Genomic DNA, 16,098 nt, shown 5'->3' on the forward strand with positions numbered 1-16,098 from the left:
AAGATAGACAAGATGAAAAGGCAGACGGCTATGTGCCAGATGAAGGAACAAGATAAGACCCCTGAAAACCAACTAAATGAAGTGGAGATAGGCAGCCTTCCAGAAAAAGAATTCAGAATAATGATAGTGAAGATGATCCAGGACCTCAGAAAAAGAATTGAGGCAAAGATCAAGAAGATGCGAGAAATGTTTAACAAAGACCTAGAAGAATTAAAGAACAAACAAACAGAGATGAACAATACAATAACTGAAATGAAAACTACACTAGAAGGAATCAATAGCAGAATAACTGAGGCAAAAGAATGGATAAGTGACCTGGAAGACAGAATGGTGGAATTCACTGCCGTGGAACAGAATAAAGAAAAAAGAATGAAAAAAAATGAAGACAGCCTGAGAGACCTCTGGTTCAGCATTAAATGCAACAACATTAGCATTATATGGGTCCCAGAGGAGAAGAGAGAGAGAAAGGACCCAAGAAAATATTTGAAGAGATTATAGTCAAAAACTTCCCTAACATGGGAAAGGAAATAGCCACCCAAGTCCAGGAAGTGCAGAGAGTCCCAGACAGGATAAACCCAAGGAGAAACATGCCGAGACACATAATAATCAAATTGGCAAAAATTAAAGACAAAGAAAAATTATTGAAAGCAGCAAGGGAAAAATGACAACATACAAGGGAACTCCCATAAAGTTAACAGCTGATTTCTCAACAGAAACTCTACAAGCCAGAAGGGAGTGGCATGATATACTCACAGGGATGAAAGGGAAGAACCTACAACCAAGATTACTCTGCCCAGCAAGGATCTCATTCAGATTCGATGGAGAAATCAAAAGCTTTACAGACAAGCAAAAGCTAAGAGAATTCAGCACCACCAAACAAGCTCTACAACAAATGCTAAAAGAACTTCTGTAAATGGAAAACACAAGAGAAGAAATGGGCCTACAAAACCAAACCCAAAACAATTAAGAAAATGGTCATAGGAACATACATATCGATAATTACCTTAAACATGAATGGATTAAATGCTCCAACCAAAAGACAGAGGCTTGCTGAATGGATACAAAATCAACATCCATATATATGCTGTCTACAAGAGACCCACTTCAGACCTAGGGACACATACCGACTGAAAGTGAGGGGTTGGAAAAAGATACCCCATGCAAATGGAAATCAATATAAAGCTGCAGTAGCAGTACTTATGTCAGATAAAATAGACTTTGAAATAAAGAATGTTACAAGAGACAGCAAGGACACTACATAATGATTAAGGGATCAATCCAAGAAGAACATATAACAATTATAAATATATATCCACCCAACATAGGAGAACCTCAATACATAAGGCAACTGCTAAACAGCTCTAAAAGAGGAAATCAACAGTAACACAATAGTAGTGTGGGACGTTAACACATCACTTACACCAATGGGCAGATCATCCAAACAGAAAATTAATAAGGAAACACAAGCTTTAAACGACACAACAGACCAGATAGATTTAATTGATATTTATAGGTCATTCCATCCAAAAACAGCAGATTATACTTTCTTCTCAAGTGTGCACAGAACATTCTCCAGATATGATAGATCATATCTTGGGTCACAAATCAAGCCTCAGTAAATTTAAGAAAATTGAAATCATATCAAGCATCTTTTCTGACCACAACACTATGAGATTAGTAATCAATTACAGGGAAAAAAACGTAAAAAACACAAACACAGGGAGGCTAAACAATACATTGCTAAATAAGCAAGAGATCACTGAAGAAATCAAAGAGGAAACTTAAAAATACTTAGAGACAAATGACAATGAAAACAGGATGATCCAAAACCTATGGGATGCAGCAAAAGCAGTTCTAAGAGGGAAGTTTATAGCTACACAAGCCTACCTCAAGAAACAAGAAAAATCTCAAATAAACAATCTAACCTTACACCTAAAGGAACTAGAGAAAGAAGGACAAACAAAACCCAAAGTTAGCAGAAGGAAACAAATCATAAAGATCAGAGCAGAAATAAATGAAATAGAAACAAAGAAAACAATAGCAAAGATCAATAAAACTAAAAGCAGGTTCTTTGAGAACATAAACAAAATTGATAAACCATTAGCCAGACTCATCAAGAAGAAGAGGGAGAGGACTCAAATCAATAAAATTAGAAGTGAAAAAGGAGAAGTTACAACAGACACCGCAGAAATACAAAGCATCCTAAGAGACCACTACAAGCAACTCTATGCCAATAAAATGGACAAAGTGGAAGAAATGGACAAATTCTTAGAAAGCTATAACCTTCCAAGACTGAACCAGGAAGAAATAGAAAATATGAACAGACCAATCACAAGTAATGAAATTGAAACTGTGATTAAAAATCTTCCAACAAACAAAAATCCAGGACCAGATGGCTTCGCAGGTGAATTCTATCAAACATTTAGATAAGAGCTAACACCCATCCTTCTCAATCTCTTTCAAAAAATTGCAGAGGAAGGAACACTCCCAAATACATTCTATGAGGCCACCATCACCCTGATACCAAAACCAGACATAGATACTACAAAAAAAGAAAATTACAGATCAATATCACTGATTAATATAGATGCAAAAATGCTCAACAAAATGCTAACAAAATCCAACAACACATTAAAAGGATCATACACCATGATCAAGTGGGATTTATCCCAGGGATGCAAGGATTCTTCAATACACACAAATCAATTAATGTGATACACCATATTAAAAAATTGAAGAATAAAAACTATATGATCATCTCAATAGATGCAGAAAAAGATTTTGACAAAATTCAACACCAATTTATGATAAAAACTCTCCAGAAAGTGGGCATAGAGGGAACGTACCTCAACATAATAAAGGCCATATATGAGAAACCCACAGCAAACATCATTCTCAGTGGTGAAAAACTGAAAGCATTTCCTTTAAGATTAGGAACAAGACAAGGATGTCCACTCTCGCCACTGTTATTCAACATAGTTTTGGAAGTTCTAGCCACCTCAATCAGAGAAGAAAAAGAAGTAAAAGGAATACAAATAGGAAAAGAAGTAAAACCTGTCACTGTCTGCAGATGACATGATACTACACATAGAGAATCCTAAAAATACCACCATAAAACTACTAGAGCTAATTAATGAATTTGGTAATGTTGCAGGATACAAAATTGATGCACAGAAATCTCTTGCATTCCTATACACTAATGATGAAAAATCTGAAAGAGAAATTAAGGAAACACTCGCATTTACCATTGCAACAAAAAGAATAAAATACCTAGGAATAAACCTACCGAAGGAGACAAAAGACCTGTATGCAGAAAACTATAAGACACTGCTGAAAGTAATTAAAGGTGATACCAACAGATGGAGAGATATACCATGTTCTTGGATTGGAAGAATCAATATTGTGAAAATGACTATACTACCCAAAGCAATCTACAGATTCAATGCAATCCCTATCAAATTACCAATGGCATTTTTTACGGAACTGAAACAAAAAATCTTGAAATGTGTATGGAGACACAAAAGACCCCAAATAGCCAAAGCAGTCTTGAGGGAAAAAAATGGACCTGGAGGAATCAGACTCCCTGCCTTCAGAGTATACTACAAAGCTACAGTAATCAAGACAATATGGTACTGGCACAAAAACAGTAACATAGATCAGTGGAACAAGATAGAAAGCCCAGAGATAAACCCATGCACCTATGGTCAACTAATCTATGACAGAGGAGGCAAGGATATACAATGGAGAAAGGGCAGTCTCTTCAATAAGTGGTGCTGGGAAAACCAGACAGCTACATGTAAAAGAATGAAATTAGGCCACTCTCTAACACCATACACAAAAATAAACTCAAAATGGATTAGAGACCTCAGTGTAAGATGGAACACTATAAAACGCTTAGAGGAAAACATAGGAAGAACACTCTTTGACATAAATCACAACAAGATCTTTTTTGATCCACCTCCTAGAATAATGGAAATAAAAATAAACAAATGGGACCTAATGAAACTTCAAAGCTTTTGCACAGCAAAGGAAACCATAAAGAAGAGGAAAAGACAACGCTCAGAATAGGAGAAAATATTTGCAAATGAATCAACGGACAAAGGATTAATCTCCAAAACATATAAACAGCTCATGCAGCACAAAATTGAAAAAACAAACACCCCAATCCAAAAATGGCAGAAGATCTAAATAGACATTTCTCCAAAGAAGACATATAGATAGCCAAGATGAACATGAAGAGCTGCTCAACATTACTAATTATTAGAGAAATGCAAATCAAACTACAGTGAGGTATCACCTCACACCAGTTAGAATGGGCATCATCAGAAAATCTACAAACAACAAATGCTGGAGAGGGTGTGGAGAAAAGGGAACCCTCTTGCACTGTTGGTGGGAATGTAAATTGATACAGCCAGTATGAAGAGCAGTATGGAGGTTCCTTAAGAAACTAAAAATAGAATTACCGTAAGATCCAGCAATCCCACTACTGGGCATATACCCTGAGAAAACCATAATTCAAAAAGACACGTGCATCCCAATGTTCATTGCAGCACTATTTACAATAGTCAGGTCATGGAAGCAACCTAAATGCCCATCAACAGACAAATGGATAAAGAAGATGTGGTACATATATATGATGGAATATTACTCAGCCATAAAAAGGAACGAAATTGGGTCTTTTGTAGAGGCGTGGATGGATCTAGAGACTGTCATACATTATGAAGTAAGTCAGAAAGGGAAAAACAGATATCGTATATTAACGCAGGTATGTGGAACCTAGAAAAATGGTACTGATGAACTGGTTTGCAGGGCAGAAGTTGAGACACAGATGTAGAGAACAAACGTATGGACACCAAGCGGGGAAACCTGCGCGGTGGTGGTGGTGTGATGAATTGGGAGATTGGGATTGACATGTATACACTGATGTGTATAAAATTGATGACTAATAAGGACCTGCTGTATAAAAAAATAAATTAAATAAAATTCAAAAATTAAAAGAAAAAAGAAGATCCTGTTGTTTTATTTATCCAAATAATGGCCTTATATTTTCACTTTTCTTTGCCATTTAAGACTCAGTTAGTGAAATGAAAGAAAATATTTTGCTTACAGAAAACACCTTGTAAAGGCTCTCTGAAATCCAAGAGGTTTCTTTCTATTGGCTGTTGATGAGTGGATATATTTGTATATTTGCATACTAAGGAGTAATGAACTAGAATAACAGAGTTAATTAATATTTGCAGTGCATAAAGATACATGGTTACCCCAGGGGTAGTCTGAAAGGGGAGAAGGGTGCTAACCTTATTCATCTTTAAGAATTAAGTGCATTGTAGATGCTATTTATAGATACCTGAGAGTTCATTTCTATTTAGAGTAAAGATATTCTTTTTTACTGACTCTATGGTCCAATCTTATATTCTGGAGATGTTGGTGTGAACTGATCTGGGATTTCGAGATAAATCCTGAATAAATAAATAAATATATGGAACACACACACACACACACTCCTATATGGAATATACCTGTGGGAGTACGGGGCACAGGAAAGTTGTAATCTTTACCATTTTCAGTGGTCATTCTAATGATAAAGATGGTATCCATCAGATGAATAGGAGGGAGTAATGACATAATTGATCTCTGCTACTTTTGGCTCCCTCTGGGTGGAATGAAGAAAGGACGTGCAAAAATGCAGTCTGGTAATTTTTGTGCTTATTTTCAAGGCTAGTTTAGGGGTTAGAGTTCTAGAATAGGAGCCAATTGTCATGAGGTCTTTTCTCAGTATTACCAGTGATTTTTCAGGCCATTTGACTTCTGAGTGATTATCTGTAAGGGAGATGTGAGAACTGCCACTTGCTCCAATGATAGTATGATTTGAGCATACAAACTTTCATGTCTTGGATGATAAATCAATTGAAACAGACTGCAGACTAGAATGATGCCCTAGTGGCATGGGAGATGATTAGCAATTTAGACACTGAAAGCATTTTATCAGTGTAATACTTTTGGCATCAAAATCTTTTGTGCCCAATAATATTACTTACCGTTTTAGGATTTATGATCCAGCTACAATCCCCAAAACTAGTACCTTAATGCACTGATATCACATGCACCTTAGAAGAGAATACAGTTCTAAAGATTTCTTGCTTTTTATATATTAGTAGTGCATTAAAACACAGTGCTATAGGGCTTCCCTGGTGGCACAGTGGTTGAGAGTCCACCTGCCGATACAGGGGACACAGGTTCGTGCCCCGGTCCGGGAAGATCCCACATGCCGTGGCGCGGCTGGGCCCGTGAGCCATGGCCGCCGAGCCTGCGTGTCCGGAGCCTGTGCTCTGCAACGGGAGAGGCCACAGCGGTGAGAGGCCCGCGTACCGCAAAAAAAAAAAAAAAAAAAAAAAAAAAAAAAAAATCAAAAAAAAAAAAACCCCACAGTGCTATATTGAGAAATGTTTAGACCATATTTATAAAGAAGTGAGGGAGCAACAACAGCCACTTTGGATGTTCACGTCTGTATCAGAATGACTTCCACATCAGTCTTTAGTTTGATTAAAATCAAGCTCCCTGGAAAAGAGTTTCATTTCATAACATCATTTGAGAAAATCCACAGCTCTTAATACTGACACGGAAATGTTGCTGTACTGCAGAAGACATAAACTAAAATGCCTGGAATCACCATGCTCTGAGTATCTTTCCCTCTCCCTCCCTAATTAGGCTCTGGGAAAAGAGTGACTTTTTTCCCTCCCCCACTGAGAAAGTTATGAGACTCTTTTGGTCCAATCACCCAGAAGGAAAGCTTGGAAGTTCATGTTCCTTAGAGAGTTGCCAGTTCTGCTAAAGAAGATTAAATGCCCATATCATATCCTACAGCTAATCCTAAATGCCCTAAGTATCCTAAATGCCCATGTCATATCCTAAATGCCCATGTCATATCCTACAGCTAATCACAAGAGAGAGAATAAATGTAGCATGGCCCGCGTCTAGGCAGCTACCACACATCAGTTCAGCCTAGGGGGCCTTTCAATTTCATGTGGTGTACCAGCCAAGATATTCACTCAAAAATAAGTAAGAACATCAAAAAGCCATTGTATTGCATATTGGAATATTTCACAGTTTGAACCCCTTGTGTAGCTCTGAAAAAAAAGATTTCTGAGTTGGGGGCAGAGGTATTTGATTCCTCTTTGATTCACTGTTCGCACCACAGAAGATGATTAAAGACTCCTCGCTTACCTGTGAAGTTGATTTTCAGCAAGTAATCCTTGTACAACTTCTTCCCGTCCAGGATCCTCATGGCGTCGCAGAGCTTGGTAGTGTTGGGACAGAGGGTGCGCTGCATTTTGTGCAGGGCGTGGGCCATGGCGTATACCGCGTTCACCACGAACATGATCTTGGATTCTTGCTCGTAGTTGCTGCTGTCGATGGCCAGGTGCTTGTCGCAAGGGCGCCGGTGGTTGTGCTTGTTCTGGAGGCTACACTGGAACTTCTGCTCCCAGAAGTCCCGGAACCAGGGGTTGCGGTGGTTGCTGTAGGGGCTGAGGCTCTGGAAGTAGCGGTCGAACTGGCGGATGCGCTGGGAGGCTAGCTCCAGGGTGATGGCGCCGTCGGCCACGTGCTCGCTTCCCTTGACGATGCTCTCCTGCGCGCCCCAGCCGTCGCTCGCCACCCAGGTGAAGGAGGCGTTGGCGCGGCTGGCTGCGGCGATGAGCTCGCGCGAGTCGTCACTGCGCATGAAGAGGACCACGACGCGTGCGTTGGGCTTCTGCTGGAGCTCGCGGATCACGCTGTCGTAGGACTTGCGGATGTTGGAGCGCCCCACCTTCTCCGACGTGGCGATGCAGATGTTGCGCAGCCGGGCTTCCTGCTCGAAGGCCTCGATCCCTGTCTCCCCGTAGTCGCCCTCGGAGGCCACAGTGGACACGTAGGTCCAGTTGAAGAAACGCAAGATCTCGGCCATGGCTTTGGCCTGGTAGAAGTCGGGGGGCACGGTCCTGGCAAAATAATCATAGCGTGACTTGTCGCTGAGCTTGGCACTTGTGGATGCGTAGCTTATCTGCGGGATCTGGAACAGCCTCAGCAGGTTGGCCACCTGGGGGAGGGAGACAGGGGAGGTACCATTTTTAGAAACCCGGAGGTAACTGACTGCACATGAAAGATGAAGGATAGCAGGCCTTTACCCAGCTCCCTTTTCACCTCTAGATCGCTAAGCTTTTCTGGACGCTTTGCCAGATACTTCCCCGGGTACTGTATTTGGAGTATTAGGGAGTAGGTTCCAAACAGGTAATTCAAGGGTGGGGAAAAGACAAATAGAAATGAGAAGGGCACTTCTCTTTCTCTCCTAGACTTTATCGTAGACGCTGGACCTGGATCAATCCTGTTCAGGTGTCCCAGTGAGGTTGTTTTAAGTTTCTGGGGTGCTCTTATAACTCAGTCTAACAATGAACTACACTGAATTGGCCAAATTAGGTTTTTAGACAACTTGGCTGTGGTTGTATAGAAAGAGGCTGGGTGTTGTCTAATTCTCACTTCCCCCTCTTTTGCTAAAAACAGCAGTCTCTGAAAGAGTTTAATTTGGGAACTGTATGCCACATGGACGGTCCACATTGGACATTTATTATCTAGGTTAAGCCAAAACAAAAAAAAAAATCCATTTTTTTTGGTCCATGCCAAATTTTAGGCATATGCCTTTCTAAACTTCTGATGAGCTTGACCAACATTTACTTTGCCTTCTCAACATTTTGTTTCTGTTTGGACTATATATAGTCCAAGGATACAAATGCTATTCTTATGATATTTTTGATTAAAAAGCAAATAAGGGGGCTTCCCTGGTGGCACAGTGGTTGAGAGTCCGCCTGCCGATGCAGGGGACACGGGTTCGTGCCCCGGTCCGGGAAGATCCCACATGCTGCGGAGCGGCTGGGCCCGTGAGCCATGGCCGCTGGGCCTGCGCGTCCGGAGGCTGTGCTCCGCAACGGGAGAGGCCACAACAGGGAGAGGCCACAACAGTGAGAGGCCCGCATACCGGAAAAAAAAAAAAGCAAATAAGGAAGTATCGAGGACCTGGTCAAAAAGAGAACCATTTACTTCAAAATGTTTACTTATTTCGAATAAAGAATGTAAAATTGTTATAATTTACCTGTCAATAATATTTCACTGTTTTTATTTATTACAGAATAAAAAAAGGAAGTGACACTAGAGTATCAAGGAGCATTTTATGCTTAGAGTATTTGTGAAATTTATACATTTTAAAATAGATACACAGATTATATGTAAATCTAATAACAAGTTTGTTTTTGTTTTTCCTGGCTACCTACCTCACGTATTCTGAACATTTCTATCTCTCCACTGACTTTAGTTACATAATATACTAAGTGGACTTTAATTGGAAACAACATTGAATATTCCAATATACTCTATGAGTACTTTGAAGTTTCCCTTCTGGAAATTGTGGTTTCAGGTTTATATTTGACATGTAGGAAGCACAGCTTGAAATAGACAGCTGTTAGCAAAGAGCACAAGTGCTATCAAACAACTGACAGCTGAGTCCTGATTAATCATCATTTCATCTGGCAACAGAAACCAACAGCCATGTGGCATGTTCTTAGAGATTGGGCCTGCTATTAAAACCAACCCTTAATGTAGCCCAGAGCTATCAAAAATGTTTTCCATATCTTTTCAAATACTGGTACCTCTCACGTAACTTCAAAGAGAACAGCAAGAAAATCTGGCGCTTAGCACACAATATAATGCAAATTTAGGATCCAGGTATTTTTTGCATTTGGTAAAGACTCTTTTTAAATATATATCCTAGGATGTGAGTGAATTTTGGGGAATGGAGGTGAGTGGATGGATGAAGGCTAGTATGCCATTTACTTTTTCTTTTCTCACGCCTAGACACCCTGAACAAAATGACCTCTATTGGTTCATTTGAACAGGGGGGTGTTGCTTGTTTACTCAGCCTGATTGAGATGGCACTGAGCCAGTATTGTCATCACTTCTGTACTGAGTACCTGGCTTCTTTCGGATGCAAGTACCACTGTGGCAGACTGGTGATAAGAGCCCTGTCTGTGCATGGGCTTGGCTTGATTCTGGAGTTTCTGGGTGACACTGGGAGAGGCCATCTCTTCTGTATGCTACAGTTTTCTAATCTTCAGGTTCTATTCATCAGGACCTGAACCCCTCAGGGAGGCAGAGAATGAAAGCACCTGAAAAATGCCCAGAGACATCATTTTCTGGCATCTAGGAACCACAGTGAAAGGGTCCTCAACTGCTGAAACTTTTTTCTCCCAGAGGGATACGAGTAATGAAAAGCTGCTGAAGAAAAAAGTTCTCGTCTTTTGACAGATAGGGTCCTGTGGCTTCATTCTACCTCTCCAGTATATCTGAGAACAATTTACAAACAAGGCAGGCTGTACAAGACAGTGAAGTAACCATAGAATGATGGAAATATGGAGAAGATTCTCTGGGCTGGGAAGGAGCCCAGTGAGCTGTAGCATGGGTGGGAAGATGGTGGGTTAGAATAAAACTGCAGCCATTACCATAATTTTAGGAGTAGTTATCTGATATACACACTACTGTATATAAAATAGGTAAACAACAAGGACCTACTGTATAGCGCAGGGAACTATATTCAGTATCTTGTAATAACCTATCATGGGAAAGAATCTGAAGAAGAAAAGATATACACATATATATCTGAATCACTTTGCTACACATCTGAAACTAACACAACTTTATAAATCAACTCTACTTCAACAATAAAAAGAATAGTTATGTGTGTGTGTTTAATGAGGATACTACGACCTACTTTAGAAAAAGGAGGCATATTTAGTGAGCTAAACATGAGAATGGAACACTCATAAAGAAGTAAGTATAACCTCAATTGTATTACCTATATTAAATAGCATGGAGCATCATATAGTCAAAATTATGATATTCAGAGTTACATTAGAAACACATGTGATGTACATGAATGATAGAACAAAGTGTTGACGTCCTTTTGTCATGGTGAACTGATCATTTTAAAACTCATTTCCTTAGATTATAAGAGTAAAAATGGTTAATGTAAAAAGTAAATACTACAGAAATCAGCAGATTATAAATTTCCCTTCCTTTCCCTCCCTCACCCACCCCAACCTGATTTCTAGAGAAGAATAAAGTTCTTTGTTTGGTTTGTGCATTTTCAAAATGTATTTATACTGTTGTAAAACCAGTTGCTAATGTACTGGGTATTTATGTGTATATTTTCTCCTTTGATATTCACAACTGCCTTTTATGATGGATATTGTTTTCTCCATTTTAGAGATGCACAAACTGAGTTCTGCTAGTTGAAGAAACTTGTTCATAATGATATGATTAGAAAGTGAGGGCAAAATCAAGATTCAGAAGCAGGTCTTTTGACCTTAAGGACCATGGCTGTCCTCTCATAACCTCCTGTCTGCTGTCTTCTGTGTGACTTCGAATCTGAGGTCACCCAGGTAGGAAGAATAGGAGGGAGAAACTGAAGCAATGTTGTGGTTTACTCCATGGATCACCTAATTGCTACTAGGAGCTTCCTTTTTAACACAAAACTTAAAACTAGGGTTGGGGGATAGCCAGATAATTGTCCACTGGGTGTTTCCTATCTCATTTGCCTAAAAACTGGGTATCTGAAGTGTTCCTGACTTGCTTTACTGGCCATATGGTTTCTTTTGTGAATCCATGAAGAAATAAGGGGACTCCTACATTGGACATCATTTTAAAAATAAAAGATCATTTTAGGATGGGGAAATAATGTGGACTTTTGGAAGAAAGTTACCCAATTATAGTTTTAGTAGGAGTGGAGGAAGAAAAAAGATCTAGTTATATCCTTTAGGAAAAAAACACTTTAAAAGTCGAGATATACTTCTTATGGTTAGAAACTCTAATAAAAAGGTATATAGCTTAAGAGCAATATGAAGACTTAAAAAATAATTCAGACAACACATAATAGTCTCAGTAAGACAGAAAAGACAAGACCTCCAAAGAAGCCACTGGGTTGCTAGGCTCCAATGGGGCATTTGAGTGTTGAAAGGACTAGTGAGAGCATGAAAGCTGTAGGTGTGTTAGGTCCTTGGGCAGCCCCGGGGACAATGTAAAAGATTGGCAGGAACCTGTGAGGATTAGGGAGACTAAAGCACGGAATGTGAAAATGGAGTGATTTTTGTTGTTACTTTTTAAAAATTACATTTTAGGAGAAGGTGTGGTGAGAAGAGATAGAATCGCTGGATGGGAGAGCAGGTTCCATAAGAGTGAAAGAAAGACACTGCCCAGTGTCTTTCTTGCTCCTTAGTGAGAATGTTTCTTAATCTGGAAATGGTGAAGCAAATATATGAAAAAGTTCTCTCACACCCAAGTAGGAGAGAAGACCAAAAGAAAAGCCCATAATCAATTAAGTTTGTCTCCAGTTCTGAGTTCTGGAAGAAATCACAGATTAAATTAGATAATCATTATTAATAATTTCTGAGAAACCAATAACGGGAGGACTGTCAGAGGGTAAAAATGGAGGAGTAAGAGAAAGTTCAGCAAGTATAAATCAGGAATAAATATAAATCAATAACCATGATACAGTTTGGTAATTTTCTAAAATAGAGTTTCCAGCAGAGAGCAAGCAGGCACTTAGAAATGAACGAGACAGTTACAAGGAATCAGCATGGATTCACTAATAATGAGTTTTACTAGAGTCTTTTCAACATTAGTTGAACCATTTAGGGAGGAGTTGTAGCCATGGCCTGTGACTTCAACAGGTATTGGTGACATTACTTGGACTCCTGTAAAAAAGGGGAAATGATAGGAATTGGATGAAAAAGTTAAATATACTAAAAGAGAACAGCTTGGAAGAAAGTCTGTATGAGGTGGTCAAGTGAGATTAAATTTTTATCAATGACTTTGGAAAAAGATATAAATAAGCTATAAGATCATAACATTTTAGAGCTAGAAGAAGCCATGAAGATAACGTAAGCCTTTTGCTTTATAGGTGAGGAAACTGAAGCTCACAGAGTGAAGTGAATTTCCAAAATTTACACAACCAATAAGCAAAAAATTAAGATGAGAGCCCAGTCTCTTGGTTTTTCCAAAGGTCTAGTCTCTTTCTCTGGCAATAAGGTGGTATTACTTAGGGAGAGATGTATGTTTGTGGATTTAAGTTAAAATTACACAAGTGGAGAAAGACTAAGAAAACTAGGGGAAAAAATGAGGATACACATGCAAAGTTGAATGTTGCAAAAGTCCACCAGAAATCCAAGGGGGGCTAAAGTCAAAGAGGGATTATTAAGCTGTTTGCTCTCTTTATATATGAATTTAGATCTACTGTTGTACATATATTATCTTCTTTAATCCTCATAACAATCTTACGAGGCTGATACTACTATTATCCCATTTTACAGATTGAGGGACTGAGGCACAGAGCACCTAGGGATCCTGCTGAAAAGCCCCTAGGTGATAGAGACAGGATCTGATCCCAAGTATCTGACACTATGCTCAACTTCCCACACTTATTCGATCCATTCCGTAATTCAAGCTCTTAGCCTCTGCTGTATGGGATTCCTCTCATTACAATATAGCAACGATATATTTCAAGTTATAGTATGTCTGCCTTTTTTCACTTCTCAAGGCACTAACTCCTTGATTGGAGGACCATGAGCAATCATTCCTTGTTATCAAAAGTATACTTTTTCATTTGTCAGTCTATACTTTGAGATGGTTCCGTAGACGTTTGTTTACTGACTGACCATCTAGAGAAATAAGAACGGTTGTCTAAGAAACCAGGGGACATTTCAGCTGGGAGTTTGAAAGCTTCAAGCTATAAATATCATGATCAGGTTTGGCTTTATGATTTATGTGAGAAACACCAAGACCTTGTGGCAGAGCCTGTCATTTCCTACGGCCTGAGAGGCCACATACAAGTTTGGCAGAAACCCTTCCTGCATGTAGCATGTACTACAGTTTTATGTTCAATGTTCAAACACCTTGGGGTATCCACTTTCTGGGTGGTTTGAATTTATTCCAGACTATGTTGTGCAATGTTTTCACTGTAACCTCTCAAGTCACAAATGTATGACTTTTTTTTTTTTTGAGTCGAGGAGAAATGCTTAAGGTGTTAGGCTTGGCCAGCTACTATTATGTTTTCCAGTAGCTGCTGTGGTCTGAAATGAGTATTTTTGTCTTTGTCCCATTTTTGCGGTTTTAAGCTGGAGTTATTTAGGATGGCTTTCACCAGCAATAGTTGTCCACCACACCAATGGTACATGCTGTTGAACTTCTGCTACCATTTTCCCGTTATTTTCCCCTCCAAATGAACTCAACTCTATATAGTTATTTCCTCAAATCTATGTGCCTTTGCATGTGTTGTTCCTTGTGCTTAGAAAGACCTTTACCACTTGTCTGTTCAGTGAATCCATTCAAGGACCCCTTCTCTGAGAAACCTTCCTTGATTTGTCACTTCAGGCCAAGTTGTGTCCCCATCTTCTGAGACTCTGTCACTCCTTTATGTATTTCCCTCATGGCACTAATCAAAGTGTATGGTTACTTCTAGATCATTCACTAATTCCTCTACTGGAGCAAAAACTCTGAAGAACAGGGAATGAACATTGTTAATCTCTGTTTCCTCAATGCCTTGCAGAGTAGAGAGATGCTCCATATTGTTTGTTAAATAAATGAGTTGATAAATGAGTTGATAGCTTGCTGCTCTTTCATGTGACCTCTTCTAATTGCAAGGATAGTTTCTGAGGGAACTCCCCCGCCCCCAAACTACCCACCAGCAAGCAGTGTAAAGCTCCTCTCAAACACTACCTATAAACAATATTCTGTGCAGTGTGGATCCTTCACTAATCCTTGTCAAGTTTTCACCAAAATGAGATGACACATAGACAATTGGCTTAGACCTTGAGGTAGCTGAAGCAAAGGTTTTCATACCATTAAAACCAATTTCTCCAAATTATCTGTGTAACTAACTAGGAATATACAAAAGGAAGTCAATATCATGCCAACTGGATCTGGCCCTTGCACCAATTTCCTTTGAGCTACAAGTGCCTTTTTGTCTTAAGGAAAACAAACTAAGGTCTTACCATGGAGCCTTAGTCCTCAAACCACATAAACCGAAAGCAAGAATCATATAAACATATACCTAAGGGAAGACTTCATCAAATGAACGCTTACTAAGGTCTGCTGATAAGGTAAGGTTTTTCTGAAGACAAATGCATTATGTACAAGATATGTAAGCAGCCAAACACTCAGCGCTCACATCAGTTGCTCAGTTCTTATTCTTTCTTGGGAGTGTCTTTCCCATAGTCAATAGCCAGCTGTGAAGCGATGCTACTGTAGGCATCCAAACCATCCTTATTCACTGTTGGGAATTTTGAGTTAAAGAACAATTTATTTGGGAGTTTTACTTCTCCCGACATTTTTTAGCAAGGCACAGGGACTCTTTAGAATTTCAGGTGCCATGCTTCATTTCAGTGATGTTCGATCATGGGAAAAAAAGAAAGTAAACTGTGAGAAAGAGCTCGGGTAGTCTATTCTTTGAGGTTGTGGAAAAAGGGAATATGAATTGGAAATTTCAGAGTCACCTGTGAACTCTCGCATCCTGTGGTCACTCTTCCTATCAGGTTATCCATGATGTATCCATTTTAAACGTGAGCGTCATGCCTTCTGTGGTGACACAGTGCCAAACATTTTTTTTCAACAGAAGACAAAAAGGCGTATGTACATCTAGTGTCCAGTAGAAATAAGTTTCCCACTAAAGTAATTGTCCAAGAAACGTGCTATCTGCAAAGATGAACTGTATACATTTGAAAAATAAGCCGTTGCTGCTGTCCTGGGAATTAGGAGACTTGATAATAACCTCCATGGGTTTGCCTTTGCATTCGATGCTATTCCCATATTGCTTTGGGGCTGTTTTCTAAGAATAAGCTTATACCTTTAACTGTTTTATCACACATGCAGTGCTGATTGCTTTGTTTCATTCTTTTAATGAAGTGATTATATATAGGCCCGGAAGAGTGCTGTACTTGAAACCATCTGCTACCTTATAACCCATGTTATTACATAAAGCCAATTCTAAAAGTTGTGATGGGAAGAAACCTCAGTGAC

The 16,098-nt window shown here is 39.3% G+C and overlaps 1 protein-coding gene across 1 annotated transcript in view; it reads right to left on the bottom strand.

Annotated features, from left to right (window-relative positions):
- GRM3 (glutamate metabotropic receptor 3) overlaps window positions 1-16,098 on the bottom strand; it is a 243,861-nt gene that overhangs the window by 76,280 nt on the left and 151,483 nt on the right. Inside the window, exon 3 of the mRNA XM_059073561.2 lies at window positions 7,225-8,080. Coding sequence (XP_058929544.1) covers window positions 7,225-8,080 — 856 coding nt within the window. The remainder of the gene's footprint in view (window positions 1-7,224; window positions 8,081-16,098) is intronic.

The sequence above is a fragment of the Kogia breviceps genome, chromosome 9 (genome assembly GCF_026419965.1).
Source record: "Kogia breviceps isolate mKogBre1 chromosome 9, mKogBre1 haplotype 1, whole genome shotgun sequence".
In the NCBI taxonomy this organism is placed as follows: Eukaryota; Metazoa; Chordata; class Mammalia; order Artiodactyla; family Physeteridae; genus Kogia; species Kogia breviceps.